Source organism: Anoplopoma fimbria, chromosome 5, assembly GCF_027596085.1.
Source record: "Anoplopoma fimbria isolate UVic2021 breed Golden Eagle Sablefish chromosome 5, Afim_UVic_2022, whole genome shotgun sequence".
Lineage (NCBI taxonomy): Eukaryota > Metazoa > Chordata > Actinopteri > Perciformes > Anoplopomatidae > Anoplopoma > Anoplopoma fimbria.
In genome coordinates this window covers 14,847,988-14,865,083 of record NC_072453.1, presented here as the reverse complement: position 1 = coordinate 14,865,083, position 17,096 = coordinate 14,847,988, and the positions used below count along the sequence as shown (strand labels likewise).

The 17,096-nt window shown below is 40.4% G+C and overlaps 2 protein-coding genes across 2 annotated transcripts in view; one reads left to right on the top strand and one right to left on the bottom strand.

Moving 5' to 3' along the window:
* Nucleotides 1-963, bottom strand: part of atrnl1b (attractin-like 1b) — a 58,745-nt gene extending 57,782 nt beyond the window's left edge. Inside the window, exon 1 of the mRNA XM_054598748.1 lies at nucleotides 695-963. Coding sequence (XP_054454723.1) covers nucleotides 695-945 — 251 coding nt within the window. The 5' untranslated portion in view covers nucleotides 946-963. The remainder of the gene's footprint in view (nucleotides 1-694) is intronic.
* An 8,647-nt stretch (nucleotides 964-9,610) lies between these two features.
* Nucleotides 9,611-17,096, top strand: part of afap1l2 (actin filament associated protein 1-like 2) — a 33,553-nt gene continuing 26,067 nt past the window's right edge. Inside the window, 1 exon segment of the mRNA XM_054598916.1 lies at nucleotides 9,611-9,794. Coding sequence (XP_054454891.1) covers nucleotides 9,779-9,794 — 16 coding nt within the window. The 5' untranslated portion in view covers nucleotides 9,611-9,778.

Here is a 17,096-nt window from a genome sequence, read left to right as displayed (position 1 = left end):
GTCGTTTGATGGAAAACAGACACTGCTGGATTATATCATCTCCTAACCTACTTTGAGTGGCTCAGACCAATGTTGAAAACTGAATATGATGACAGTTGATGAAAACACTGACAACACACAAGATGAATGGGCAGGCTGTGGCGTAGTGGAGAGCAAGGTAGTGCTCCAATCAGAGGGTCGGTGGTTCGATACCCGGCTTCGGCAGTCGATGTGTCCTTGGGCAAGACACTTAACCCCAAGTTGCTCCTGAAGGCTTGCCATCGGTGTGGACTGGATGTGAATGAATGTTAGTTAGAGTCTGATGGTGGCACCTTGCATGGTAGCCTGTCATCAGTGTGTGAATGGGTGAATGATATGTAACATACTACTGACTGTAAGTCGCTTTGGATAAAAGCGTCTGCTAAATGACTGTAATGTAATGTAATGATCATGACCATGGTATAATATCATAAACACTGTAGTGTTTCCCAAATAGTTTAAAGTCACTTGCATCATTCTGGTAGTGCAAAGAGAAATTAAATACTTGAGTTAATCTACAGCCCCCGGGGCCAAAGAAACAGCAATACCTGTAGGATTGTTGATGCGGCAGTGTGTGAATGGGTGAATGATATGTAACATACTACTGATTGTAAGTCGCTTTGGATAAAAGCGTCTGCTAAATGACTGTAATGTAATGTAATGCATGTCCACTTACTTGAACCTCCCTTGGCAGTGCTGGCATTGATCTCCCACCCATCCTCGGTCACAGATGCAGGATCCATTCACACATTTCCCAGAGAGACAGCTCTTGTCACACGGTTTGGCCGGGGAGGCTTGAGTGACCAGCACAAAGTAAAACAACACATAAACCACCAAGTATCTGTTGATCCCCCGCAGATCCCCGTGGGTGGATAGTTTGGGACCAAAAATAAAAAGTCCACTCTTACATTTCCCCTCTGGATGCATTTTTTTTTTTTTTTTTTTTTTTTTTTTTTTGGAGTTAAAAAAAAAACAAAAACAAAAAAAGAAAAAAGGCCTTTTTATGTCTTCTCCGACTTGCTCAGGCTGTTTCACTTACAACAAAGAAGTCCTGCATGTTCTCTGAATGTCGTGCATATCAGCTGTGCCTGTTTACAAAGCTTTAAACACGTATCTCATGTGCAGTGTGTTGGATCCTGCAGCATTGGTTCAGGACCCCTCTCTTCCAAATGCCATCTCAGCAGCCATTTTAACGCGTAAACAACCCCTGCAGGCTCAGACTGGGATGCACATTTTGCACACATGCGATGGTTTCTTCAACACAAACACACACAGAAACGAAGAAAAGAAAAACACGTTATGATTTAGCCAGATCTTTGCCACAGAGGAACAAAGGGGTCGAGGTGCTGGAGCCCTGGACCCGGTGTGAAGGCTGCCGCAGCCAACATGGATGTGGTGTGATGTGGGAACTGGAAGGCTATTCTTGCAGACTAGGAGGGGGGGGTGCATAGAGCAAACCCCACTGGTTTCTCCCCACAGCTTCTTCAGACGTTCACTTAGCTTCCTTGTGTTCTTTGTGGTGGAAAAAAGCACCACTTTTGCTCTCAAAACAGACAAGAAACAACGCTGCTTGCTATCGCAGTTCATCAGGTTGGAGAAAACTAAACAGAGGCTGCGCATGCGTACTGGGTGCGGGTTTCATTTAAAGGTACAGTGTCCAGAACTCCAATCTATGCGGCATTTAAAAAAGCTGGATGTGTCTTGAAGTGTTTCAGGTCAAAGGTGTCCTTTTTGTTGGCTTCTTCTTTTTGGATAAATGTCCTCTTACTTGTTTTACATTTGTTGCTTTGCATTTGAACTCTAGTCTGAAGTGTTGTTCATCTAAAATTGGTTTTGTAAGAGGCATGGCTTTATTATATTCATTACATTACAGTCATTTAGCAGACGCTTTTATCCAAAGCGACTTACAGTCAGTAGTATATTACATATCATTCACCCATTCACACACTGATGACAGGCTACCATGCAAGGTGCCACCATCAGACTCTAACTAACATTCATCATCCAGTCCACACCGATGGCAAGCCTTCAGGAGCAACTTGGGGTTAAGTGTCTTGCCCAAGGACACATGGATTGCCGAAGCCGGGTATCGAACCACCGACCCTCTGATTGGAGAACTACCTTGCTCTCCACTACACCACAGCATATTCCTTTATATTCCTTTATTGATCCCCATGGGGGAAATTCAAGTGTTGCAGCAGCTCAACTACACAGACACAGACAATAAATACACATACTATACAACTACACAGACAATAAATACACATACTATACAACTACACAGACAATAAATACACATACTATACAACTACACATACTATACAATACACAGACACAGACAACATACTATACAACTACACAGACACAGACAATAAATACACATACACTACACAGACAATATACACATACTATACAACTACACAGACAATAAATACACATACTATACAACTACACAGACAATAAATACACATACTATACAACTACACAGACACAGACAATAAATACACATACTATACAACTACACAGACAATAAATACACATACTATACAACTACACAGACACAGACAATAAATACACATACTATACAACTACACAGACACAGACAATAAATACACATACTATACAACAAAATAAAGATAGAATTTACAATGTTTGGAGGGAATTGCTGGTTAACCACTAATACATTAGATCAGTGGTTCTCAACCTTTTTTCCTGTGAAATACTTTTTCAGCCAAGTACCCCCTAACCAGCGCAAAGCATTTTTGGTTGAAAAAAAGATGTAATACTAAGCGCTCTGCCATCAGTGTGTCTGATTTATTAAACTGTCAACACTGACGATTGCATTGTTGCATTGAATTCAGTTTATGAACTTACACTTATATTTTATTGAATATTTATTAAATAACTATTTTTAAAGGATTTTTGAATGGATGCTAATTTTAAATATATCTTTTTTAAATCTCACGTACCCCCTGGAGTGCCTTCACGTACCCCCATTTGAGAACCACTGCATTAGATTGAATATTTCCTCTGGAGTAGACATGTGTGTTTATGTTCAGGGTTGTTTGACTTTTTTGAATGTTAAATATCTCACAAGCAGAGAGAGCACTTTTCAATAAAATACAGAGGTACTAACTTATTATGGAACTGTTTATTCGTTTGGTTACATCTTATCTTCATTTCTTGCTCTGTGTCATGGTTTTGTTCTGTCTTATGTTATTAATAAAATGAAATCTTATTCAGGTACAAGTATAGACTAGTTAATAAGTGTTTTCCAGCATTTTGTCTTCTGCTTGAACATTAATTTCCATTGTTAATATTAGGCTATGTAATTTGTTTGAATTCAGCCGGTACAAATAAACAACATTTATGCAAAAGTGTTTGGTTGTTTGGTTCTTTGGTTAACATTTACAGTAACAATTAATAATATATGAAAAATAGCAGTGGGTGGTTTATTGCAAGTATTCAACATATTTGACTATACATTGCAAAAAGCCTATATGTATATTTAATTTTATATTCATGGTTATTGCTGTTGAAGACACTGAGTGCAGGTGAGGGTGAAATGCATGCAAGTTTTTAGTCAAGTTAAAAAATATCACACAGCACAAGTTATGCTGTTTAGTGTTAGCTAAAATCAAAATATTCCTACATTTTGTATTCTTGGCTCTTAATAGCACTTCATTGTAAACTGTACACAGTGAGATGCCAGTGACGACGCTAAAAGGTGTCTGGAAATAATTATAATAATAATGGAAGTTGCCCTTGTGGTTCCTAAGAGGTCATTTTCACAGCTACAATTGCCCTGCCGAATTTAACCAAAGCAAAGAGGCTAAACTTCTGCCTCTGCATTTGAAGTGTGTGTGATTTACATGTAAATTTGTCTGTGAAAATGATGTTTACATCCTACTTGACGTCCTGGCACATCTCAGAAAATGTCAATAGCTGACACTAATGGTTGTGGAAAAACTCAGTGACAAGGTCAACGAGGTACAGGCGCTTTTTAATAAAGTCTCTTATCATTCATGCGTTTGAGGAGGCCCTCTATTGTCACTGTACTCTAACATCAGATGCAGTATGTCGCTCCGAGAGACCACTTATCTTTCTTTTTTGATGAGGCTTGTCAGGGTGATGCCTGCTGCCAAGCTGAGGAGTCTGACAGATCTAGGCTTTGGTGGAGTATATCGGTCGTTATGTGAAGCAGCAGGTCTAGGAGAAATCTGAGATGTGCCTCTGCGTTTACCATACAGATGTTGGTTGATTTGCATATGGATCCCGGCATAGTGTTGGACATAAAAAAGGGCTTAATTCTTCTTCTGTATTTTCATATAATAAATATTGTCTTTAAATAACAGAGAAGTCATCATTAACTTTTAAGCATGCAATAATTCCACATTTATTAATCATTTATCTGGAGCTGTCCACACTTCTACATCTACACCTCTAGGTGGCAACACTGCACAGCAACTACAGGCATGAAACCACAGAAACTGTTTGGGTTAAGGGCTGGGGGAGTAGGGCAGAAGTAACTGGACTTCCTGTTCTGACTGTTTAGGTTTTCATAATGCACTGCAATGACTCCGTTCTACTCAAATGTCCCAGTAATTACAGTGTGACAGTGAACCAGCATGCACAACACCATGACCCTGAAACTAAAGCATTTACATTAAAGTCAGCCATTATTGATTTCATTATTTACATGTTCTTTTCTGTGTTCTCAGTAAAAGGCTGTTTTTTTTAAGGAAAAAGTTATGGCAAGTGAATATTCACCCATGACACCAAATCTTGCTAAGAATATCCATTTAATATCAATATTCATACTAGAGGAGGTGATTTTAGTTTTTATTTATCTCATTATTTCATCCTTATTTGCACAAGATGGTCTTTTGAGAGAGAAGTCTCTTGAGAGAGACCAGGCCAACATGGCAGCACTGTTAGGTTTTGAGTCAACACAGAGGCCGTAGGATGAAATGTAAGAAAAAGAGGAGAGCAGGAAAGAAATACAACTTTAAAAAGAACTGTTGATTTAAAGGGTCAGTTCACTATAAAATTGGATTTAAACTTACTGTTCATAAACTTAAGACAATTCAGAAATAAATCCTGTATCTGCAATGCAGACAGTAATAACAACTAGTGTTAAAACTGCCAGGGCGTTATGGCACACGGTGCCAGATGTTGTCATGTCACGCATGGTGATTCTACTGTGATACACACCTTGTCTGTTTCGCAGCTGGATTCTTTGTCTGGATATAATCAGCTACAAAAGTCATCTGAAGACTTTACAAAATCAATCCTTTGATGCTGGGATTTTACATAATGGAGACGATGGTCTTTGATTGTATGTACATAATGAATTTACTGCATACATCCTGCTTGATGTAGACTCTAATGTTTAAGACAAAATCCCTTTAACACAGTTAGTATTAGTGACAAAGATATAAGGCAATAAGTGTATTTGGGACTTGGTTAGGAACACATCTAAATACTTTTCCTCTGCTTGGTCTTATTTAATACATGAGACCAGACTTCTACAATCTACATCAGTGCTCCCCAAACACAACCTACATGGACAGGCAGAGTTTAAGCTGTCACAAAAGGTGTTGCATCAACATTTTCTCAGTTCTCACATGAGTCATCCGCACACACTTTGAAATCTGAAGAACCGCTGTTTATTTTCCACAGAGGTTACCGTGAACTTGAGCACACATGAACTAAAGACAATATTATCCCGCTATGACTTAACGCTCTCCTACTTAAGCCACGGGAGAGCCTCTTGACGTTTAGTCAGGTGCACGCACCTCTGTGGTGCAGGGAAACAAGAGCCATCTCTACAAGGTGTAGTGTGTCTGAAGCCAGTGCCCTCTGCATTCTTGGTCTAAACGTTCTTAAAACAACAGGGAGGTATAGCAGAGTCAGTGGATTCAACTTTCTTCGGAAATTCCCAGACGTAACTGTAAGAGGTTTAGACTAGATTAGATGAAAATACCTAAATAAATGGGGGGTCTCTTTTCAGGGGACTGGTTGTGCATTGTGTGTTTGTGTATACGTGTGCATACATTGGAAAGGCCCTGTGAATCATAGAGGGCCCAGTGCTAATTTGGATTTGAATCAGTGACCTTTGTCCTCTGATTCACAGCTGAGGAATGCTCTTTGTGCTAGAGCAGAAAAAGAGGAGAAAAGCTCAATCCACCGTTGAACCTTTGACACAATCTTGTGAAATTCAAGTGCGTCTGACCCACTGAGTAACTTTTATCATCCTTGTTCCACACCTACACTTAAATATCTTACACACATGGACGAGCACGGTGACCCCGGAATCATCCAAATCCGAAACGTTCAAGACCTGAAACCACCCGTACAGCCAGCGGCTCCCAAAGGTCTGCTGCACAATAGGAATTCCCCCTGCTGGATTAAGAAGACAGCTCCTTTGCTGCGGACAGACAGACAAAGACAGACCACCCTTGTATTCAATTCATGCTGAGCCATCATGCCTGACTTACATTCACACTTTCACCATTCGCTCAAGGCTATACCATAAAGTGTAGAAAAACTGTGACATCACCCGTTGACTTTTAACTGACCCGTGAAGTCTGCACACAGATTCAGACTGATAGACAAAGCTTCAAGGCTAAGAACTGAATCATTAGAGTCATTGTAGTTGCCCAAGAAGAAGGTGAAAAGAACTTGTTCAAGTGCAAATTTTCTTTTGTATTTGTGCATAACAACAAACACAAAATATTGAGACAGGAAGTTCATTTTGTCCTTGACACACACAGACAAAAAAAGCCTCAATTGTTGTTACAATAAATGAAGTAGACACAAGAGCCAGACTTTTCTTCAGAATGAAAACTCCATATCTTAAGACATCTTAAAATCCTGAAAACAGGCCCTGTGGAGTTTTACGCTTAGCTTAAAACACTTACACTGACGTACATTCAAGAAAGTCCCTGCTGAATGGTCGTCTATTTTTGCTCTTACCAGCTTCATTTCTAGTAGTTTGACTGTAAATGAATCCTAACTGAGAAGTGCATTGATTTAGATTCTATAAACTGCAAACACAATAAAGGTATAAGGATTTGACAGATTATTCAAAATGCACCTTTCAAACCTTCACAAAGACCCCACAGTGAGCTCACTTCAAAGGCTTTGTTGGGTCTCAAATCTTCTATAGAATTGAACGTTCTGATTACTAAAGCGCTTTATAAATTGAATTGTTGATCCTCCATGAAGCCACAGGGTTGAATAAGACTTCAGGTGAAGAGTCTACCTTTTTTCCTCCAGTTTTTTACATCTTTTGTCCCTTCCACTGTCTTTGATTCTGAATTACTTCAGTAACTGGCAGTCTCGCAGAGGATTTTATTGCTTGTTGTATATTTATACACACAGACGTACACACATGCGCTGCAGAAATTTTGCCCTAAATGCTCAAAATTTAGTTTGCATCAATATGTGTTGCTGTGTGAATGAAACAGCAAAGGAGAGATCCCCAGTGGCAATGTTTTATCCTTCTGACAAAGGGGTTACAGGTGGAAATCAAAGGTGGGGAAATCGATGCACTGTATTTGAACAAGACACTCTTCACTCTTTGAACGATTCATTTGCTTCAGAGGAACTAGTCATGGGAAAGTATAGGGAAGCTCAAAGGTTTCCTGCATGTGTTTGCATTACTGAACAATCACATACAGTAGATGCTCAATACTGGCAATATAGTCTGTGCAACGACCTTCAAATTCTGGCACAAAGAGAAGAACAAGGGCACTTAACCTCTGATGAATAAACCATTTATGATAAGTAATCATCAAACTTCTAAGATTAAAAAGGTCGACATTTCTTGCAAATTTTCAGCAGAAAGGATTGTCACAATACTGAACAGCAGGGAAGTCCTTTGTTGAGTTCTCAGGCTCTGTTGTGTCTATGTTGAGTTCTGTCTGACCCCGATGGCCGCTGCCTTCTTCAGGATGTCTTTACACCCCGTCGCCCTGACCCCAAGAGGATGGGTGGATGTGTTTTTGAACAGCTGAACCCTCTTTCATGACTAATGTTACTTTACCCAGACATGTTGTGAGCAATTAAACACATGATGTCTTCGCACTGTCATGTGTTTCAGACTCATATGTAATGTCCCCTGTGAGTATCCTGCCACAGCTAAAACCCAACAAGAGTCACATGAAGCGGACCCTCCATTAGACCTACAGTCTGCAGCCAGTTAGCCATACAGAGAGTGAATCATTAACCAGATTACACTATTTATACATCTATTATCTTGAGCGTGACTGGTGGAACAATAGACTAATCAACCTTTACTAAGGACTTCTCTCTTGCTACTCAACCATATAATCGTTGACTGCGCCTGCGTTCTGTATATAACTATACAAGACCTTCACCAAGGTGGAGGCTTAATATAAAACACCCGCATGCACGTCATGGGTTTTTGATCATTTTTGCGTTACACTGCATGACATTCCTCTCATACCTCCACCCGGTCCTCCCACGGTTGTTTGAGCACAGAACCTCACTTTTCGGTTGCGTAGAAGTACAGTACAATCTCATATCCTCTGTTTGTGTCTGTTCCGACACACTCATTTGCAACATTAACTGTGTTGTGACGGACAAAATTGGCCCACACGTCAGTCAAGAATCACACCAATCTTCAGTCGTGTCAGTCATAGATCATATGAGTTTGTTAAAAAAACATGATTTAAGAACTCATATTAGGAAACAAACCAAATCTGAACCTGAAAATAACCTGTCCTCTCAGTTTTTGAGTGCAACTCTTCCTCCCTTTGTCACGGACCCCCAGTAGACCACACGACACTAATACACTATGACACTATGACAATAATAACATGACAATAATAACATGACAATAAAAACCTGTGCAATACATTACACATTACACTGTGCAATAATAGTTAAAAAAGTTAAAATAGTTAAAATAGTTTTTTTCTGTCTGTAAATATAATATTTCAGTTATTGTTGTTTTTCTACTGTTTTTTTTTATTGCTTATTTATAATACTTGTTTTTTTTATTGCTTATTTATAATACTTGTTTTTTTTTATTTTCATTTTTTATCTTGTCTTCTTCTACTATGTCTCTTGTGTGCACTTTTCTGCAAATTTCCCCGCTGCGGGACTAATAAAGAATTATCTTATCTTATCTTATCTTATCTTAATACACTGTGCAATACAATAGGTATAATAGTTTCTGTCTGTATATATAATATTTCAGTTACTGTGGATTATCTACTGTTCTTTACTGTTTTTTTTACTGTCTTTTATTGCTCATCTGCTTATTTATAATACTTATTTTGATCTTGTTTTTATTTTAATTTTATTGACTATGTCTCTTGTTTTGCACTATCCTCTTTGCTGCTGTGATCCTGTAAATGTAAACTAATAAAGGATGATCTTATTTGCTCTTATCTTATGGTTGTCTCTGACCAGACACCTGAAGGCACCGTCCCTTTCTCAGGAGCAAGCCGAGCTGCAGCGTTGGATGCTGCAGGAGGAGGAGGAGGAGGAGGAGGAGGAGGAGGAGGTGCGTCAAAACGAGATTAGGAAGACGAGGAGAGCGCTGTTGTTCCGTCAAAAACTCAACTCTAGCCGGTCAGTGCGTAACGTCGTGAACGGGAGCGTCGGGCTGCATTCCGCAGGAGCTCGGCCGTCCCATCACTCAGAACAACTTCTCAGCAAACTTTTGGGATTGTTTTATTATATGAGAGGAGGAAAGCGAGGGCTACTGAGGTGAACCAGCGAGGGAATGGAGAAGCACAAAGGTAAGAGGAGGATTCTTTCTCTTTCTCTTTCTTACTTTGTGTCAATAACATGAGCTGCTGTCTTCTAGACCGTCTCCATGTCAGCATCTTTATGGAAATGAATGCTTTACAACTATTTTGCAACAGTTTTTGATAATAAACGAAAAATATAACAACAAAAAAATGTGACATTTATAGATTTTTATGCATTAGAGTCTTTTGCATGTTGCCAGATCCGGATTGATGAGTTTTTGATACCATGGACGTATAAAGGCATCATAACTCTGCATAAATACATTTTTGTTGTGATCGGTCAATGCTGTCAGGACATGTTGTTGCACACATTGGCTTTGGATATATTGACTGGTCAACTGTCTCTAATACTGATTATTAAAATGACATAATAATTACATATGTAGCCTCCCAAAATAGAAGGACTTTCATGTCAAACGAGTAAGCTGCATTTGGGCAACGAGTCCTCAGAGTCAGAGATGAATGCATCCTGTGTCACCAAAGATATGAAGAAGTGTGGCTTATCCCATAACCGCCTCGCCATCCAAAGTGGGCTCTATAAAACAGTTAGCACTGTGGCCACTGATGAATTCCAATAGCAGCAACATTGTTCTCACAGCATTCCTCAAATTCCTGCGGTTATTTGTCCATGAGGGATGAGCAAGGCCGCTTAATACTTCCTGATTGACATAAACAAAGAGTTTGAAAGTAGCCAGTAGAACGGCTGGCCATGCAGTGCACCTCACACGGCCGTCTGATCGTGTAAAAGAAAACAACCACAGAGGTGAGATGGAGGGGAGGTTAGTCATCTTTGTAGCTCTGCAGCATGACATGTGGACAGGCAATAACCCCCGTATGAATCCCCCTCACCATCACTGTTCTGGGTGAGGCAACTGGGTGGACTTGCTGGACTGAAAACAATGAGCGACTAGTCTATTTGGAATGGGACCACCACAATTTGAAATTCTTGCCGCAGCATTCCTGTTCTCCAGCTGACTGGACAGGCCAGTTTGTTTACTCCCACACTGTCCAAGAGTTAATAGCCATTGTTGCAGTTTGTTCATTCATCTATCCATCACAGGGAGAGCTGGAACAGAAAGTAGATTAATTGACTAGATGACCGACGATTACGTTAATCTGCATGTTTGAATTTGAATTTGTCATGGGCATGTTCCACTGACTTCTGACATTTTTATAGATTAAGCCATTAGAAGAGATGAGAAGTTGCAGCCCTGATCATGCTCAACATCTCAGCATACATTGATTTTGAGAAAATGTCGGCAGGAGTTGTGCGTCTTTTGATTGTTGAAACAAATGTGTTGGAATGGATAGCCTATACAGCATGTTACATTATTTGAAAGGGGTTTTCAAAGTTGAGCATTGCAGAATTTTTTTTGTCTAATCAACTGATTAGACCTAGAAAATGGTTCCACTTTTAAATCACCTCCATTAGGTGAAGACAGGAGCTCCATATATAAACCAAAGACATGTAGGTGGGAGATCTAAGAAAAGAGGATGTGATTCATAGGAGAAAGAGACCTGAGGTCAGGTTGAGTGATGCAGGGCGATGACCCTACACCTGGTAGTTACAGAGTGCAGAAAATAAGCTGGTGTGTGTGTGTGGCTGAAATAAGGACTGGAGTGTACTTGTTTGGCAGCCGTATGCAGCAGCACCGGGACACTGAATTAGATACTAACAGCCACAGGCAGCCAGCGGAGGAGGTACACTGAAGGGAAACCTGGGAAAAAGTCAGGGGGTTGTCAATGACAAGGCAAGGCATTGTTTAGTATTCTGGATATGCTCCATTTTACTCAAACCTGCAGGTTTCATTCCAGAGACACAACTTTCAGCAGCTCATGTCGCTGATTCTCACACCTTCTGCCAGAGATGAGATGATCAGATTAGTGAAACCGCCTGGAGCTGTGTTTGGGTTGAGAGTTCTTTGGGCTATGATGTTTGAGATTTTATAGTTGCAGTAGAAGACGTACTTCAGAAGTTCAGCGAAGAGATTAGTAGAGCAATTTATGGATCATGGGTTACTTTTACAACATTTTCACAACAATAGCCTAAATAATATACAAATAACTGAAAGTGTAATTTTCCGATAAAGGGAATGGAAATGTTTTTTTGTTTTGTTTTGCAAGATCCTCTCCAGTATATATTATCTTCCTTTCCTTGTCTATCTGTGCCTTCCTCCTCATGCCCTGGCTTGTTTTGCTTTCCGTGTTATTATGGATCCAACCAGTTTCTGGGTACAGCATATCTATGTGGAATCCACTGTGCTGGCTGCAGGCTCTTTGCAGCTGGGTTTCAACCAGAAAAGCAGCGATGGGCTCTGCGATGATGGCTCCTTTTCTCGCCTCCAGCGTCAGCCGTCTTCTCCAACAATAATCTGATTCTGTGACCACTGCCAAAATAAAATGCAAGACAAATGGAGGCAGACTGACGGATGCATTGATGGACATTTTTGAAGTGGATTGTTCGCTCGACACAAATGCAACTACTCAAAAACTGCCTGACCTTTTCTTTTTTTTTCTTTTTTTTTTACAATTTTAAGGTTTCAAATAATATTTTGTATATTGAGCTGTAGTCATTTGTCTGTTGGCCTATTGATTTGTCTTAGCAGGAAGGTAAGGATTGGATTCAGACAGCTTCTCTAGCATGAACAAAATTATGTAAAAATGCAGCTTTCAACCATCTGCACCATTTTTATGGTTTTAGTATCTAACCATAACATTTTTGTGTGCACCGTTTTATTTGATGTAGTGTCAAAAACAAAAACCACTTGAACCCTGAAAAGTTATTTTCACTTTTTATTAACATGTGTATCCCAGTACTGGCAGCGCTTTCAGAGCCGCTGGTGTTTTAACAGCCTACAGTCTGTGAACGGCAGGATCATGTCAATCCAAATGACTCTTAGTTAAAATACATTTTTGCAGTTTAAGAAATATCAGTTGAAAATAAGAGTTATAAAAGTGCTTTTCAGTGTATGGTGAGAAATGTGACAGAGTCAGCGGGTTCTGACCTCCCATGAGCTCAGCAGAGGCAGGCTCAGATGAAGGCCATCAGCGCTGGCATGGGGTCTACCGGTTCACTGTGTGTGTGTGTGTGTGTGTGTGTGTGTGTGTGTGTGTGTGTGTGTGTGTGTGTGTGTGTGTGTGTGTGTGTGTGTGTGTGTGTGTGTGTGTGTGTGTGTGCCGTACTTGCCAACGGGGAGTGAGTGGAGTGTGGGTAGTTCAGGAAGCCGGGGCTATAAAAATGATGAAAAGGAAGACGGTCTTCCTGATCCGTTGCAGTGCAGCGCTCCATGTGAGTTTTGGCCCTTTTCGCCCTCTGGGTCTCGCTCCTGTTCATTTACAACACATCAAACGTGGCTTTGTTTATTGGGTACAGGAGCTCTGGATAAGACCTGTATTGTGTGCAATTATTCTTTTTTTTCTCTCACCAGGTACTCTTTTGTAGGAAATGGTACTCTCTTGTAATCACACACACATGCATGCTCACTAGTTGTTACTCTCCCTGCAGCCCTCCTGGCCACTCATCTGTGGGATAATAACTAAGCAGAGAGGCTTTTATGTGGGTGACTCTGAGGCGGCATTGCTAGTTAGTTTTTATTTGTCAGCAGCTGCTTCTAGTCTGTCGCTTTCTTTCTCATCAAGCCGAGACTGTGGAGCCTTGTAAAGCTTCACTTTTCCCCATGTGTAAATCTGCATGGTATATACGTGCATATACACCCCACACACCTCAGGATAGCTACAGGATGATGACTTTGGGGTCCTGTGGAGCGAGGGAACGTATACAGAGAGAGGAAGAAAGATTGAAGGAGGGATGTAGGCAGGGAGCTGCATTAAGAGGAGGAGGTGGAACCACACTGAGCCTCTTCTGCACCGTGGCCCAGGGCTGACAGAGTTTTCATCTCTGCGATGAGAAATACCAACAGGGAGAGAGTCACAATATTTTCATTTTCCTGGCAAAGTAGATTTCTAACATACAGGGAGTTTTCTGCATGTTGTACTGCACAGATGAATAATACAGTTTGGATATTTACTTGTTTTTGATGTAAAAATATCTTATTTGCCTGGCTCCCAGCTCCTCCTTAAACAGGAAACTGGTCCCCACGTTACACAAAGTCATTTGATCCATTGTTAACATAATAATAATAATAATAATAATTAAGCCTTTATTAGTCCCACAATGGGGAAATTATTTCTCTGCATTTGACCCATCCCGGAGGAGCAGTGGGCTGCAATGAAGCGCCCGGGGAGCAACTTGGGGTTAGGTGTCTTGCTCAAGGACACCTCGGCATGTTGCCGGTAGAGGGGTTTGAACCACCAACCTTGTGGTTACGGGACAAGCGCTCTACCTCATGTGCCACAGCCGCCCAAAACATTAGAGCAGCATTCATATATATTTAATTTATTATATTTCAAATGTTCACTTTCCAGTTATGCTACCATTTAACATCATTTAATAACAGTTATTGGCTTTTGTCCCACAGCATCGTTAACATTCCTGTACAGTAATATGTAATATAATAATTGCTAACATTGTTAACATTTGTCATTAAACTGAGCCAGCAACTTTATATATTATACTTTTCTCTACACTCCCTTTCACACACAAACCACACACACTCACACACACACACGCACACACACACACACACACACACACACACACACACACACACACACACACACACACACACACACACACACACACAGACACTTCATGTCATCAACTAATCCAGAATGTTGAACCTTCAGCTCAAGCCTGCAGGGACTACAGTAGCATGTGCTGCATCCTAATCAAGATGAAGTTGCTCAAGTACACCAGGGCCTCTTCCTATAAAAAAATAAATAAAGATTTACTTGGATTTTTAGAGCCAATTAGAATTTTTCAGCTATAAAAACTGCCTGATTTCTCCAAGGGCCGAGCTGTTAGCCTCGATATCACCAAGACAGCACAGATCTAAAGAAAGACTGGAAGAAAGAAAAGGCTGTTGGGAAAGATAAAGCGTGAGATGAATAAAGACGAGAGTCAATAGTTGGAACAGGGGGAAGATGAAAGAGGAGAAACTTGAAAAAGAGAGTGGAAGTATGCTTTTAAGTGACTCCTTTACAGCTTGATTGTACTTTTATAAAAGTTAACACTTCAATATGTGGCTCAGCATCTTAGGATGGATCCTAGTGCTATTGTTTTAACATTTGCAGTCAACATGCTCTCTAGTCTTTTTCTTACTTGCAGTTTTTCAAGCCTTCTTCATTCCTTTTTAACTTTTTCCTCATATGACATAGGAGGTTCTTATCACACTGATAAAGCCTGGTTAATATTTAATTGCACCGTATCTGCATACCTCAAGCATATTTTTGCATCTGCCCCAAAAAAATATACATAAATAAATAAAAATACGTAGACACAGAATGTACTGATCGTTCATTATGATACTGATGGTTTCCATTTCACCAAACATACAGCAACTGATTCCACTCACTTCCTCTTCTCTAGTGGAAGTCGTATTCGATAGTGCAACGAGCTGCTGCAGCGTTGAAACCAGTGGATTCTGCAGACTCTTTGGCCATGAAGAAACCACTGGAAAACTTTAAGCTCCTCCTACATCACATTTTTTCCCACAGTGTAAAAAACACTTCCTGTCACTAGTATATGACCTCCTTTATGACCTTAAGTGACAACAAGACTGACACAGATTTTATTTTTGAACCATTTAACATTCTTACCCATGCCAATGTTGTTTCCATGATGTGTATCATGGAGGAACATGAGCCCTCATAGTTTCAGTATTAATGAGCCTGTTTGGCCTCCCCGTTGTCTATGAATCAATGAGGACTTGGACTCAAAGCGCTGCTGTATCTCACTCGGGTTGTCAATCACTCTGCAGGATCTGTTGTGTTGCTGCATGCCATAAGCGGATGAAGTGTGATAAAACCTAGGAGGATCTTCTCAAAACCAACACATCCCAGTGGTTTTCAATCACAGCAAAGCACTAAGACAAGAACTTGTAAACAAAGATGAGCGTGCACCTCAACATAAACCCAGAAGTCAACAGCAAAGCAAAACCACACAATACTGCTACAATAGATATCCATCACATATTATCACTATTTATTATTTAAACATAGAATGGGACAGGACAAGGAAGTACCAATGCTCGCCTTTGATTAGATGACGACTGTCTAGGGACAGACGAAAAGAGTTTCTTACAGTTTTGCGTGTGGCAAGAATCTGAAGTGACACTTTGTTTGCCGTGGATGTGTCTTGCAACCAGAATTTAAACTGACAATGTTGCATGCAAATGTTTCACCCTTTTTCTGCTGGCTATAATAAATGGTAAATGGACTGTACTTGTATAGCGCTTTTCTAGTCTTCAGACCACTCAAAGTGCTTTTACATTACTAATCAATCACCCATTCACACCCATTCATACACTGATGACACAGCCTTCGGGAGCAACTCGGGGTTAAGGGTCTTGCCCATTGACACATCGACATGGACTGCCGGAGCCAGGGATCGAACCACCGATCCTCTGATTGGACGACGACCCTGCTCTCCACTGAGCCACAGTCAAAGGGCATGTAACATATGATTGCAAATACAAGATAAATCATCTTCATCCTCCATCACATACTCTATATTCTATACTTTCTCATTTGGATAAGTCATTGAGAGACAGATTAGATGAGAAAGTAGAAAAGCAGGACGATGCTTAGTTTTTCTCATGGACTAGTTAAGATATTCTCTGGCATTAACCCTGTTAAAACAATAACCTAAAGGGAAATAAAGTGCCACACTTAAGATTTCTTTACAGAGAGATTGAGATTGCTCAGAAGTTCAACATCTTACTGGTTTTTGCTTTTCATGAGGGCAAAGTCTTTGTATGTTCCTTCAGTGTACATGCTGACGTTTCCTTATTTGCACTCACAAACCAATCAAAACTTTTATGTGAAAACTCAGGGTAATGTTGACTTAATGCTGTGAGAAAAGGACTTATGGGCTTTTAGCTGAAAGGTTTAGAGTACCATTATGCTTCAATATATTCTCTCACTCTTCTCTCCTCTCTTGTGTCACTTTGCCCACATAATTCTTTCCAAAGTTCCTTCAGTGCTGCTATCAGACACAGGCAGACCCTTCTCTGAGGTCATCAAGTCGACACCCCGCCTTTTTTTTTTTCAGGTTTCTACGGCAATAGCACCAAAACACAGCTTGGATTAATTCAGCCATGTCCACGTATGTCCCTGCCTCACAGCTGAACCCAGCATGTTGCAGGGAGACGGACCAGTGTCTGTGGATAG